This window comes from Protomyctophum parallelum (genome assembly GCF_964188405.1).
Source record: "Protomyctophum parallelum genome assembly, chromosome: 6".
Classification (NCBI taxonomy): domain Eukaryota; kingdom Metazoa; phylum Chordata; class Actinopteri; order Myctophiformes; family Myctophidae; genus Protomyctophum; species Protomyctophum parallelum.
Genome location: NC_139701.1, coordinates 30,680,880 through 30,695,940, shown reverse-complemented (window position 1 = coordinate 30,695,940; position 15,061 = coordinate 30,680,880). Strand labels below are relative to the sequence as shown.

General features: G+C 43.0%; 1 protein-coding gene across 5 annotated transcripts in view; it reads left to right on the top strand.

Annotated features, from left to right (window-relative positions):
• Positions 1-5,901, top strand: part of csnk1g2b (casein kinase 1, gamma 2b) — a 63,555-nt gene extending 57,654 nt beyond the window's left edge. For all 5 annotated transcript variants that reach the window (XM_083766435.1, XM_083766433.1, XM_083766434.1 and 2 more), the window contains one exon: positions 2,828-5,901. In XM_083766435.1, coding sequence (XP_083622561.1) covers positions 2,828-2,882 — 55 coding nt within the window. In that variant the 3' untranslated portion in view covers positions 2,883-5,901. The remainder of the gene's footprint in view (positions 1-2,827) is intronic.
• The last annotated feature ends 9,160 nt before the right edge of the window (positions 5,902-15,061 follow it).

The following is a 15,061-nucleotide window of genomic DNA, read 5'->3' as shown; positions in this document are numbered from 1 at the left end:
TCATTTCCTTGTTGTGCTCGGCAAGTAGGCTATGTGACGGGAGAATAGCGCTACAAGGCTGCAGTTTGATACAAAGTGATTGCAGGAGTGGGTTATCGGTGAAATTTACACCGGTCACGTGACGGTAACCAGCCAATCACAATGAAGTATTGGGACTACCCGTTTTAGAAGACCCATTTTAACCCTCAATGGCTTCCTTTCTGAAAAATAACGTCATTGTAAAAAGATTCACGCATTTAGATATTCTATTTACAATGAGATGCGGACGGGAGCTGGTACCACTTGGACCCGGACGTAACGTAGCACTACAAAATGACGTCGGACTTAAATGCTGAATAATTAGCTATAAGATGGTACTAGTAGAAATAAAATGTGTTTGCATCAGACTGTAACAGTATGGCTGATTTTCTTCCATAAAATAATTCAAAAAGTGAAACTTTCATATATTCTCAATTCATTGTGCATAAAGTATTTAAAACATTTGTTTTGTTTTAATCTTGATGATGCCAAGTGCCAAGTGTTGCCTGAAAAGGAAGATCAACATAAACCTTGTCAATGTATGAAGACACACAGTGCTGTAAAATATAATAGCTGGTTGTGTTTAGACTCTGGGCTTGACAAAACACAGTGATTTTGGCACATGTTAACTGATGGTGTTGATCCACTGACAGTGAAAACTTAACAATGGTTTCAACACGGACATCTTTTTAGAGTACATCGTGCCTGTATGCACAGGCTTCATGGAGATGCTAATTTTCCTTTCCAGCTCGATTTGCAATTTACAATTTAGGCATTTAGCAGACGCTCTTAATCCAGAGCGATTTACATTTAAGCAAGAACAAAAGCATGGGAATACATCACATAAAAGCATTTATCATGAAACATGTGTAAGCTAAGAAAGTAACAGTGGAATATCTATATAATGAAACTATACATACACTATACATATAAACTATACATATTTACTACTATGCTATACATATGTACTATGGCGTGCTATGACTATATACAATACAATTATAGTGCTGTCTACATAACATGCTATAAGTCTGTGTCAAATGCTATCTAAGCCAACAGAATTGCTATCTAAGGGGTTAGGGTAAGTGCTATGGGCCATGATGGAGTCTGAAAAGGTGGGTTTTCAGGCTACGGCGGAAGATTGGGAGTGATGCTGCAGTTCTGACTGCAATGGGAAGTGCATTCCACAGTTTTGGAGCCAGAAGGGAGAAGAGTTTGGGACGTGTGGAGCGTTGTCCCGGCGTTTTTAGTGAGGGTACTTCCAGTTTCCCTGCATTGGCTGATCTGAGTGCGCGGGAGGGTTTGTAGGGTTCAATCATACTTGTAAGATATGGGGGAGCCATACCTTTGGTTGCTTTGAATGCCAGCATCAGAGTTTTGTATTCTGTGCGGGCAGCGACCGGGAGCCAGTGGAGGGAGCGGAGCAGGGGGGAGACATGTGAGAATTTTGGCTGGTTGAAGACCAAGCGAGCTGCTGCATTTTGGATCAGCTGGAGAGGCTTAAGTGCACATGCTGGTAGGCCAGTAAGGCCAGTAAGTCGAGTTTTGACAAGACTGTTGTCTGGATTAGGAGCTGGGCTGATTCCTGGGTGAGGAACGGTCTAATTTGTCGTATGTTATAGAGTGTGAACCTACATGATCGAGTGACAGCTGTGATGTGAGCTTTGAACGAGAGCTGACTGTCCAGGACAACTCCAAGATTCCTGGCTGTTGGGACAGACGTTACCAGGGCGTTGTCTACGGAAATAGTTAGATTTGGCACCTGCCCACAGTGCCAAAACTACTAGTAACTGGTGTACTGACCATGGTAATACTGTGCTTAACTGACCAGCCAACTGGCCTGACCTGAACCCCACAGAGAATCTAGGTTGTATTGTCAAGAGGAAGGTGTGAGACATGAGACTCAACAATACAAATGCATTTATGGCTGTTATCAAAGCAAACCTGGGCTTCCATAACACCTCAATAGGGACAAAGGCTGATCACCACCTAGGCAGAGATTATCCCGCTTATTACATGGCTACTTAATACCTAAATTAATAAAAGTGTCGCGCTGGCCGGCGTCTGCCCAGCTGCAGCACTGTCAACAAGGAAGTGAGTTGATCAAATAGAATCCATTTTCGCGTACTGCTTTGTCTATTTATCGCTCAAATGTTTTCAAAAACATTTTTGAGAGCAATGTTTAGCTGTAAATGACATTGTGTGTTTACATGACTGTCATGTTGGAAACAGCAGTAAATCAAGCGGGGCACAGCAGGTGCTCCGAGGGTTTGATTAGGCATGGGTCTGTTATCGAGAAATAACACACAGCTGAATTCTGCGATTGACCAATCAGAATCAAGTATTCAACCAAGCTATGTATAATAAGCTTTCAACTACAGTAGGTTGCACTGCTGGCCACACTTCACTCATGATGTATTGGTAAATGTGTAACCATTGACACCTGAGGACAAACGGGTACTACTGCATCATGATGATTCATGATTAGGTGTGGCCACTAGCAGTGCAGCCTAGATAAATATTTCAGCCAGTAGGGGGCAGTGTATACTGTGACTTTTTGAGGGGCGCTATGTTAGCCCCTATGTGTGTGTGTGGGTGTGTGGCCCGGAATGCACAGTTTTGTGTGTTTGCGTGTAGGAGCATGAAATGTGCTCAGCTGATTGGCTGAGCACGGAACGTGAGCGCCCCTCCTCTCCACACCAGTGTAATTTTTACTCTGTTAGTAGTTAATACTATTAGTATTTCCATGCTTGAATTCCTGCACCTTGTCAGTCCCTTTCTGCCAAACACACTTGTCTTCTGCCTGCAGGTGCTGTTGTTTCTTCAAGAGGAGAAAGAGGAAAGCCCTCCAGAGGCACAAATAGAAGACATAAAAGATTACGGGGAGGACTTGAAAACATTCTGGTCACTGTTTTAAATGGAAGCAACTACACAAGATCACCATCTTTCTTTCCAAATCCCCATCAATTGGTATATCCCCCTCACCCCCACCATCGCTCACTCTCTGCCCCCTGACCCCCACACACACTTCTCTTTCTCAGTGCTCCCCCTGCTACTGGCGGGTAAAGGAATGTTGTGGTCCTACCGACTTCACAACAGACACTTAATTCCTTTGTCAAAGAAATACAAATGTACCTGCATTATAAGAAGGGGCTCGAGAAAAAAGTTTAAAAATGAAAATGAAAAAAGGAGGAAAAAAGCTGTAACAATGAACCGTGAATATGAAAAAAGACAAAAATAACAATACTGTTTGAAACAGTTGTATTCTAGATTCCATACAGAACATGTATTGTTCCAACAGTCAGCCATTGGTCTGAGGGAACTGTCGTGTGGGTCGAGTTGAAAGAAATCTGCTTCTTTTTTGCGTTTCTTTTCTTTTTTTAGAGAGAGCGAGAGAGAGAGAGAGAGAGCGTGAGAGAATAGTTCTTTATTTGTGGGATCAAGATTGAACTATACTAATGATATCACTGCAGTCGCTGCAAGACATGACAGGAAGCATTTCATCTATAATTCTTTTTTTTCTTTTCTTTTTTACTTTTTTTTTTTCATAGATGGATCTTCAGTTTTCAAAGTCAAATCCCTGGATTGAAACCAAGACTTTTCCTTTTTCTGTTCTGGAATACATTTTTTCCCCCTTCTCACTTTGGCTTTTTTTTTGTCTGTCGATGTTGTAGCACAGTCACTGGCCTCAGGTACTGTGGAAGATTGAGAGAAATGGATATTAAGCTCTCTTACTGTTATATTATTATTATTATTATTATATTGCACTTTTGGGGAAAATAGTAAGAAAAAAACTTAAGTGAAATTTTAGGTTTGAAATTAATGATTAAGGAAAAATCTTAATAAAGACTGAACTAGGATGAGTCCTTCACAAGACTATCTGAATTATGGCCGTGAAATGTCAATTTACATAAAATTATATTCGATTTTTATTTCTTTATACAAGGTAATTTACCAGGAAATCATAGTTTGTGCCTTTCCAAGTAAAATGTTCAAAGCTCAAGTGAGTGTCCCGCGATGAGATTTTATCTGATCTGTCCCAAATGTTGCTCACTGTATAACTGTGTTGTGTGCGGGCTTGCATTTATGGATGTATTGTAAATTAATGTGCGTCATGGGACAAGTGCATGCACAGTCAAATCTGGAGTGTAAATTAAACACTCCGGATTGTACTGTGTAGGTCCCTTCCTCATACATATTGAGTTCACATCTCTCTTCATTCTCTGCTATGACAATCAAAGCATCCATACAGTGGGGGGATTGTTGTGTCCTGAGCCTACTGTAAACTACTGTTGAAAGATTAGGACCCTCAGGGGAACCTAGGAGACTATGATGACAGCAACTCAAACCAGTTTGTACTTTTTTTTTTCTTGTCTTTTCTTCTGTTTGTTTGATTTATTTATCGGAAGGCCACAGTTGGACAAGCAGCTTTGTGAGGTAGTCTCATTATTTACAGGGTCTGTTGTCTCTGAAATGAAGGGACTGCTGTTTGCTGGGCCTTAAAATGAAGAATCCACCAAATCATTAGTACTGGAATGAAAAATCAACTTTTCCCCTTTTTTTAACCACTGCTGCTGGTAACAGTAGTTTCTAGGCATCTCAATACTAATGTGTCATTTTCTTCTATTTTTTATCTTTTTCCCCCCCGGCCTAATGAAATGTATGTCCCACAACTTGGTGCTCTGTCATCTACGTTATGTACAGTTAGCCATTTCAGAACTCTGCTTAAGTTTCTATATTGGAGATAGTAATTTTATGGCCTTGAATTTGTCACTGTCCCAACAGAGCCTCCTAATATCTGTGATTTGCATTGTAAATAATCTAAAATATTTAGGTTGAATTATTACACCAGACTGTTTTCATCATGACAGCAAGTTTTGAGTCATTGGAAATGAGTAATCATTCGAAGCCAGAATGTATACATCTGTCATATGAACTCTTTATTCTGGGTTATGTTCCCACAAAAACTATTTCTCTTATCCATAATTTTGATTTCTGGAGAAAAACAGGACTGGTATGATTTATTAAAATGTTTTCTAAACTGGAGACTAGTTAAATGGTCAACTCCAGGGTGTTTGAGATCAAGCTGAAAAATTAAGTATTCCACTTAAACACTGCTGAAGCCACTAAGGGTTAACCTAACTGTATGAGGAACAAAATTGTTTAACGTTTTAGTAATCATATGAAAATTATGTTGCATATTATTTTATGGGTGTACCGTGACAAACTAATTGGTCAACTTGAGGGTTGGCTCTCATTTTCCAATTGTCTAGAAACCATTTAAATTGATATTAAATTGTCTAGTGTGAAGGGAAATGAAACTTGACTTGTATAAGCAAGAACTGGGTTTCAAGTGGAGTGTGTACCATGTTTGACTCACTCATGTGAAAAGGGAACGCACCCCTGCAAACGGCTTTGATGCTCACGAGTTTTCATGACCACAGCTTTGTTATTTGGTTATTTTTGACTACTTTGAGTTATCAACATTGCGCAAGTGTATGATGACATGCATTCTATAATAGACCCTTGCGGGGGAGAATTCATCTCAGGATATCCTGAAGACACTGCAGCGCAAAAATGGAACCAATGGTCCATTGATGGTTCAGAGGGAAATCTGGCATCCTGTCTTTAGGGTATTAGGCTGACTCTGGGTGCTAAACCTGTTCAGCTGACCAGCGTGGGACCCAGTTTGGCATAATCTTGCATTAGGTTTGTTTTATGGTTTCACAAGATTTTTGGGAAAGCGTTTATTTGGAGATGCTCAGACCAAGGTTGAACTGTGTTTGCATAACGTTTGTTAGTGTAACCATTTGCATCATGTATTTGTAAATATGAAAAGTACAGAACTTTAACTGTGAATAAAGGAACTTTTATCACGGGAAATTAATCAATCATGGATGGAGCTATCTATGTCTACCAGCCAACCGATCTACAAGCGTGTATGTTATGCGGTGGGGCACATTTTAAACGACCTTTGCGCCTCTTTGTGGTTCACCTATTTGTTAGTATATTACCATGCCGTGCTAGGATTCGAGGGCACATATGCAGGTGTGTTGCTGCTTATTGGGCAAATAGCGGATGGAATCTGCACACCCCTTGTTGGATACGAATCTGTCGGAACACATAGATTCTTAGGATATGGCAAGAGAAAATCCTGGCATTTATTGGGTAAGTATTCCACAGCTTACTTATCAGTGCTCCCTCCCCTGAGCTCTTGATTGCTGCCTTTTGACAACTTTGCCCAGAACGTAAATCTTACTAATACACATCTCAGCTCTTGTTTGCATCCATAGTTTCACTGTAGCGAAAAGGAGAAGATCATTCCAGCAGCTTATGTTGTGGCACTCTTTCCAGGAACGGTTTGCGTGCTCGTTTCTTTCCCCTTGGTCTTTAGCCCGTGTTTGGCCTCTGATGCCAAGTTGCCAACACCCTGCAGTGGGCTCAGCTGACCCACTTCCCCCCTTCATCATCATCGTCCAGTTTGGCTGGGCAGCCACTCAGATCTACCACCTCTGCCTCATCCCAGAGCTGGTGTCCAGTGACGATGCTAAGGTGGAACTTCAGGTGAGGTCACAAGCCAACCACAGAGCCACTGCCCTTTGGGGTCATAACGGGTATAGTCATAACATGAGGTCTCTGCTGAACTTTCTTGATTCTTTTCAACTATTTTCTCAATTTTCTAATAGGCCATTTATCCCCAGAATAGGTAAGATTGTGTGTGTAGAAGTGGCTCACAGCCTCAGCCTAATGGCCTCAAAAGTCTAATATCTCCCGGCCCAATCGAGCCATAGGCCAGTGGTCCACAAACATTTTTGTCCGTGCACCCCCTGTTACCTCCTGACCTAGCTGACACACCCCCAAACGCTCAGTCTTGTAGTATTTGGCCGAAAATGATCATTTGTTTAATATGATTATGGCAAATAATCACAGAATGTCACTGTACTGAGAGACATGCAGCTGCTGTATACATCTCCTTACAACAGTGTTTTACCGGATTTAGTTTATGAGTCTGCTGATCGGTGCCTTCCTGTGGAGACCAACAGCCTCAACAAACTGATATAGGCCTAGTGAGGAGTGGGAGTGGAGCTCAACTCCCTGTTCTTAGTGCCAGAGACAAGGAGACTGTCCAAGTGTCATGCTATTATGGACGATGTCTCCCGTCCTCTCCATGATGAACTAGTCAACAGAAGAAGCACGTTCAGTGAGACTGAACCACATTCGTTCCCTATATGCCAGAATGCACTACTGAGCAGCATAGGTCATTCATGCGTGTGGCCATTACTATCTATGGGTGTTGATTTACGTGTTGTGCAATATAGGTCTAACGTGTGCAATATTTTATATAGTTTTATTAATTTGAATGTATCTATATTGCGTATTGCCTTTTACTGATGAGATCAACTGGGGTATACAATTTCCCCTCAGATCAATACAAGTATTTCTATTCACTTCACACACATTTAAGTCTTTTATATAGTCTTTTTATACAGTACATACATACAGACTCCCTCCTTTCCCCATTGCGATCCCTATCATTCCTGATGACTGTGTAACCTTCAATCTCTATCTCAAGAGTCCTCTACAGAGTCGTCAAGTTTAGTTTCAGAGAAGGAGTATATTTACAGAAACTTGCATTTGAACATTCTGAGAGTTACAATTGACACTGAAAATTGCAGTAGACTACTGGAGGATAATTATGTTTCACTTTCCATACTACTCTCTCACAATCTCTCAATCTGACAATCTCACAATCTGTGCAAGTTTAAAGCTAAATTCTTTGGTTGTTCAACGATTGTTTGTTTTTTCTTAGATAGGCCTACATCTTTTAAAGTCTATTCTTTTCATGTGTAATTCAATGTTTATCTGTAGAGGATGCAGCCATGCTACCATCTAGTGGCTGATTATTAAACTTCACTTTTTTGAAGGTACTTGACTTGTGTGTTCTGGGACTAACACAACCACCAGCCTGAGACTGAGCTACACTTCCTAACCGTCTGCCTACTGTACCAATTAAGACATCAGAGACATACTCTCCACGGATTACAATCACCCAAGGAGAGTTTGAAAACATGACTAATGACAAAAAACTCTCATATTAGGTCCGTTACCCCAAAATATGAACCCCAAAGGCAAATCGTGTTAATTTATTACGTAAAGCTCAAAAATGGCTGCTAAGCCCTCAAAATTGACCATTTAAAGATGGCGGCCACCACTGTGCTGAAACATAATAAAATACATATATGCTTGGCAAAACAAGGTAGAAAATAGACTGAAATGTCCTTATTCATATGGGAAATACAATTAAATATTCAGATTTAAGATCGGTTGTGAAGGAACCACTTTTATATAATTTATATTATGAAAATTGGCCTCTTTAGTCCAGGTCCTTAAGGATATTTCACGCTAATCAGTCTACTCTAAAAGCACCAGATTTGGCACATGTTGCACATGTGCACATGTTGTGCACTGAAGTATTTCTGTGCCCCCCCCCCCCCCCAGAGAGGACGTATAGGGCCTTAGTCCTACTCCTCCTCACATCTAAGTCTGGGCTCCACTCAGATATAACCCAGATTTAGATCTACCAGGAGCTCCACTCAGATAACCCAGACTTAGATCTATCAGGAGCTCCACTGAGATAACCCAGACTTAGATCTACCAGGAGCTCCACTCAGATAACCCAGACTTGGATCTACCAGGAGCTCCACTCAGATAACCGACTTAGATCTATCAGGAGCTCCACTGAGATAACCCAGACTTAGATCTATCAGGAGCTCCACTCAGATAACCCAGACTTAGATCTATCAGGAGCTCCACTCAGATAACCCAGACTTAGATCTATCAGGAGCTCCACTCAGATAACCCAGACTTAGATCTACCAGGAGCTCCACTCAGATAACCCAGACTTAGATCTATCAGGAGCTCCACTCAGATAACCCAGACTTAGATCTATCAGGAGCTCCACTCAGATAACCGACTTAGATCTATCAGGAGCTCCACTCAGATAACCCAGACTTGGATCTATAATTTGACCCCCCAGTATTAGGATGTATTAGGATGTTGATATTCATTCATCAGCCAACACTCCCCACTGACAGGTAGTTTCTTATTTTTAGTATGGGTCCCCAGCATGTATAAACTGCCGGATGCTAACTATATGCTAACTTGCATATGTTGAGCAATTTTCATAATTGGCATAATATGTGACCTATAACAACCTATAGAAGGCAAAATATTCAAAATGTCATCATGCTTTATCCTTTATGTAGCATGTGATGTGTCAAACTAGGGGGTTTTCATGATGCTGAATCCATTTCAAACATTAGTTTTGCAAAAAGAACACCCATTGGGCTAAAAACGGCCAATGCCGTCATAATGTGATGATGTCAGCGCATTTGGGCAAGTGGGCATGGCATTTTAAGCCCAATGAGTGTTTTTTTGGTAAACTAATGCTTGGAATGGATTCAGCATCATGGAAAAACCCCTAGTTTGACACATCACATGCTAGATAAAGCATGATGAAATTTTGAATATTTTGCCTTCTAGGTTGACCATAGTATGGTCACATATTATGCCAATTATGAAAATTGCTCAACATATGCAAGTTAGCATCCGGCAGTTTCTACATGTTGGGGACCCGTACTAAAAATGTCTAACATAAAACGTTGGTGTAGCCTACTCAACATGTCCGGGTTCACATTCTGGCTACTAGACTATATAGGATTACTAGAATTTCGCGGCCGCTCATCCCAGAGTTACTTTGCCGCGCACTATGGGAAGAAGGAAATTGTGGGAGTTGACTCCACATGTAGTAACGGATGGGTTATTAGTTATTATTATGTGTCCTTATTAGTGTAGTGTAGTGTAGTCAACACGTTATGGCTCATACACACTGCCCGGTATTTGCTCCGATTATGCTGTCGGGGAGCATTTTTGGCGCTGGCCGAGATCGTGATCTACCTTTTGGGCACCGCTTAACTCAACCTTTTTTGTCCCAGGGCACACTTTTCATAGCCTAAAAATCTGGGGGCACACCTAGATATACGGTTTGTGTACACTGTATATATACCGGTGTGTATATATAGTAAATATATATAGTACATATATATATTATATATAATATATATATATATATAAATATATATATATATAGAATATTAGTGGTCCATGACATGAAAATGTTTGAGAACCACTGCTCTAAAACAACATTGGACAATGATGTTTGACAGTTTCTGACTTGATCTGGCCTGTTAACATTTTCATAGACCTGGTTGCTTGTTTCCCTCTCAGTCAATGTGGCAACCCTGGTCAGAGTTGACTGTTGTGGTCCTGTATGATGTGATTTAGCTTAGCACACAACAGCTATAGTAAGGCAGCTTAGCAAAAAAATGTGGACACGGCTGACAAAAGCGCCAATTTTTTTCCACATGTTCTCCATAACCATACGTTTCATTTTGGAAGGGGAGCCACGTCATCAAGATGTCAGAAGGCGGCCATCTTGGCGTTCAAAGATGGCCGCCATGTAATATCTATAAGTGCCACTATCCCAGCTTCTAAGCCACTTAGAAGGTCAATCTTGGTGTCAAAATATACATTATCTGGGCCAAGGAATGCAATAAGGTCATTGAGAATGTCACTAGATGTTTATTTGTGCCAATATCAAATAAATATGTCATTCTAGCAACATATTTACATCATCTTCAACTCTTTTAGCAGTCAGATACATTGAAAAATGGAGCATGAAGTGAATGATAACAACATTCAAATTATCTGTTACATTTACAACTGCAAAGAGCTGTGCAATTCCAGTGTGCCTTTTACATGAGCACCTGTAACCTGTCACAGGACTGGCTCTCCTGTGAGAGCCAGTCAGGGCAAACCCTGACTGGCGTCACACTTAAAGACACATAAGGTTGTGGCGTCTTTAAGTGTTCTTTAAGACCTTCTCAGACTCCTCCCTGCCAGTGGCGGGAGGTTTTCGTTCCGAAACCGAGGTACAGAATTTCATTTATGAACTCAGCACAGGGCATCATTAATGTCCTGTGGGTTTAAGAGTGGTGACGTCAGACGCCCAAAGCCTCAGGGTTTATAAGGCCTGTGTCTGCGTCACCGCCTCACTCGAACACTTCTGCCAAGAGCAAGACAAAAGGGTGTTCAGCAAAATATTTTGCTCACTTACTTAAAGAACCATGGTTACTAAAGTAACCTTAATGTTCTTTTAAGTTGTGTTCGCGAAATATTTCGCTCTATGGGACCTTATGAACTCCCGTATCCTGAACTAGCCAGTGAGTCCTAGGACTTGAGGATAAATAAGGGCTGGGGATAAACGTTAGGTTTGTAGCCCGGTCCCACAGGGTGGAAAGGTGACAGTCTTAGACTGTCAGTGTCTTCCCGGAGCGGCTAACTGGGGTAGGGCGGAGACTGCCCCAGGCAGCCTGGGTTTTATAGAGGGAGGAGGGGCGTTGCCTCATTTCCTCTAGAGCTCTTGTGGGATGGACTTGATCAGAGTCCATTTATGGTGCGGCAGCTCCCAAGACCGCGTGCGCTAAAGAGGGCACTGCCACATCTAGGTTATAGTATGTGGCGAAGGTCGAGGGGGAGGACCAGCTTGCCGCTGTGCAGACATCCTCGATTGAGACACCCTTGTGGAGTGCCCAGGATGCTGCCATGCCTCTTGTGGAATGAGCCTTTAGCGTTAGCTGGGTGTAGGCCAGGCGAATGGCCTGCACTATCCAGTTTGAGATAGTAACCTTTGTGACAGGTTTTCCCATGGTTCTGTCACCCCAGGATATGAACAGTTGATGACCTATCCTTGAGGGGCCTGTTCTGTCCATGTAAGTGCGGAGCACTCTCACTGGGCAAAGGCAGTGCAGCCTCCTGTCCTCTTCAGTAGCGAAGGGAGGGGGGTGGAAAGCCTGTAGAGGTCCACCGGTATGCAAACTGAGAAAGCGGGTCATTGTTGATTGGGCTCTGGCCTTCTGAATTGTTGCGACAACATTCGGAGGGAGACCGGCCTCAGTCAGCATTAGCCTCTCACGGGCCAGACCCATAGGTCTAGGTCCTTGGGGAAGGGGTGGAAGATTTCTCGTCCCGCCTGCGTGAGAAGATCCGCCCGTAGAGGGAGCTGCCATGGTTGGCTGTAGAGGTGGGGGGCTATCTCCGTCCTCCAGACGCCCCAGGCTGGTGCTACTAGTAGTACCGTCAGACCCCGAGTCCTCACTCTGTCCAGAGTGGGAAGAATGAGACTCAGTGGGGCGTATAGGAGGGACCTGGGCCATTGGTGTGCTAGAGCGTCTAGCCCCAATGTCGATGGTCCTCCCATGGCGAAGAAGAGAGGGCACTTCGTGTCCTGCTCTGAGGCAAAAAGGTCCACCTTGGGTGTCCCGAACCTGTCCCAGATCTGGTTCGCTACCTGGGGATGTAACGACCAGTCTGCGTAGCGGAGGGGTCCTCTGGACAGCAGGTCCGCCCCTGTGTTTAGAACACCCGGGACGTGACACGCTGTGATGGATAGTAGACGAGCGTCGCACCACATCGTGAGTCTCAGAGCCAGCTGGTGTAAGCGAGGGGACCTGAGTCCCCCTTGCTTGTTGATGTAGCACATAGTTGTTGTGTTGTCCGTCCTGACCAGGACGTGACAACCTCGGATGCGCGGTTCGAAATCCCTCAGAGCGAGGAATACCGCCATCAGCTCCAGATAGTTGATGTAGCAGGACCGTAGTTGTTCTGTCCACATCCCTCTGGTTGTAGTGCCCTCCAGTGTGGCTACCCAGCCAGTCATGCTGGCGTCTGTGGTGACGACTTTCCTGGTCAGAGGTCTGCCCATAGAGACGCCCTCTGAGAGAGCCCGTCTGTCTGCCCACCATTTCAGGGCCAGCACTCATTGTGACGTCAATGTTACCCTCTGGTGGCGATGGTGCATAGGTATGCGTCATCCAGCGTTGAAAAGGTCTCATATTCAGCCTGGCTAGGCGGGTTATGTGAACCACTGAGTCCATAAGCCCCGCCATCCGGAGGCATGCATGAAAAGGAATCGAACGATCCCTCTTGAATGATGCCGCGGAATGTATTATTGCCTCTATTCTGTCTTGGCTCGGGCGAGCTGTGAAAGAGATTGGTATAGTGTTATACCGATGAAGTCTATAGACTGTGTCGGAGTTAACATGCTCTTCTCCTGGTTGATTTGAAACCCGAGAGAGGTTGGTGGCAGACGCGGGTCCCTCTGTAATCTGTCCACCATCACTTACATGAGCACCAAAACCAAACAGAATAGGAATACATCAAAGTAAAGTCCAAAAACGAACCATAATTGTGTACATATATTGCCAGAATGAACAAAATTATCTATTATTGGCAGATTTAGTCACTTATTGATATTCCCTATAGTTATATTGCATTCCTTGACAAAGAAAATGTATATATTGACACCAAGTTTGACCTTTTAGGTGGCTTAGAAGCTGAGATAGCTGCACTTATAGATATTACATGGCGGCCATCTTTGAACGCCAAGATGGCCGCCTTCTGACATCTTGATGACGTGGCTCCCCTTCCAAAATGAAACGTATGGTTATGGAGAACATGTGGAAAAAATGTGGCGCTTTTGTCAGCCGTGTCCACATTTCTCTAAAATATGGCCCTAAGCTTCCGTACTACTAGGAGGATGCAGCAGGCTGATGCCGTCATGTTTAACAGTATTTTGCGCAATTTAAGTCCCCGAATTTATGGATATGGACTTATGGCTCCATTGCTGCCTCTTTCTTTAGTAGAAGTAGAAATTTAACATGTTGCTGACTGTTTATCGTCCCTCTCACACGCGCGCGCGCGCGCACACACACACACACAGCTGACGTCTTCTCCCATCAGCTGTTCATTTATCTCCTTATTCATACGCTTTGAGCTGAGAGAAGCTATAAAGCGCCTTTTAAATATGACAATGCTGTATGGTTTGACAGCTTAAATCCGCGAGGCAGTGTTGTGTGGGACACGGGGTAGTGTTGTGTGTGTGTGTGTGTGTGTGTGTGTGTGTGTGTGTGTGTGTGTGTGTGTGCGTGCAATCAGAAGTACTGGCAGTAGTGAAATAACAAACGCGATCTGTCTAATCGTAGTAGTTAGGTACAAACCAAGTAGTTTATAAGAACAATGTTAATGTAACTTAAGACATTCGCTGAGCGAGCTATATTTTAAATTCAGAGATTTAGAAGGAATAAGCGAAATGGTGAGGCGACTATCCGTGAGGTAGGTTTCTCTGCGGAGTGCGGAGACGCCGGAGACTGCGGAGAGGGAGATCCATAGGGGAGATCACATTACAGCAGCCAAAGAGGGAGGGGGGTGGGGTTGCGAACTGTTTTCATGCGCACATCTTTTCATTGGCTAGTTCGCTTTGCAAAGAGGTGTGTAGAGGAGAAAAAGGACCAAACCATTAATTGCGTGGTCAATGAAAATATAGGCTACGTGCGTGCGTGTATACTGTGAAGTATCAATTAATTACTTTGAGGACTTGGCTAGGCTAGAGCTATAGGCCTATAGATTTATTATTTTTAAATAAACAAATAAAACGTATTCCAATCTTTTAGACAGGGGATTTAAAGTTGATTCATCAGAAATTTAATTCAGCTTCTAAAATGATTAATCCCTTATTTTGTAGCCTGTTTCTTTTCTATGTTATTTCTGAATTAACCCAGATGAGGGCGCCTGTGCCTAAACATTGAAGACTGGCCTCAACAAACATACATTTTGTAAAGACAATTTGTCAATGTTTCTTCTTATTTATTTGTGCATATAGCTAATGCACCTTATTGCCGCTATATAGTTTATATTGTCATCCAGCCATTCAGAGCCAGCCTATACCTAAGGCAGTGTTCACCTTCTTCAGAATCAGTGCATGCGTAGGACTGGTATAGTCATCATCATCATCATCATCATCATCATCATCATCATCATCATCATCGTCGTCGTCGTCGTCGTCGTCGTCCATCCAGCGTGTGTTGACGAGCCAGTGAACAAAGCACTTGTTCAGAGCTCTGGGAGAACCGTTGTCTGAGTCTCC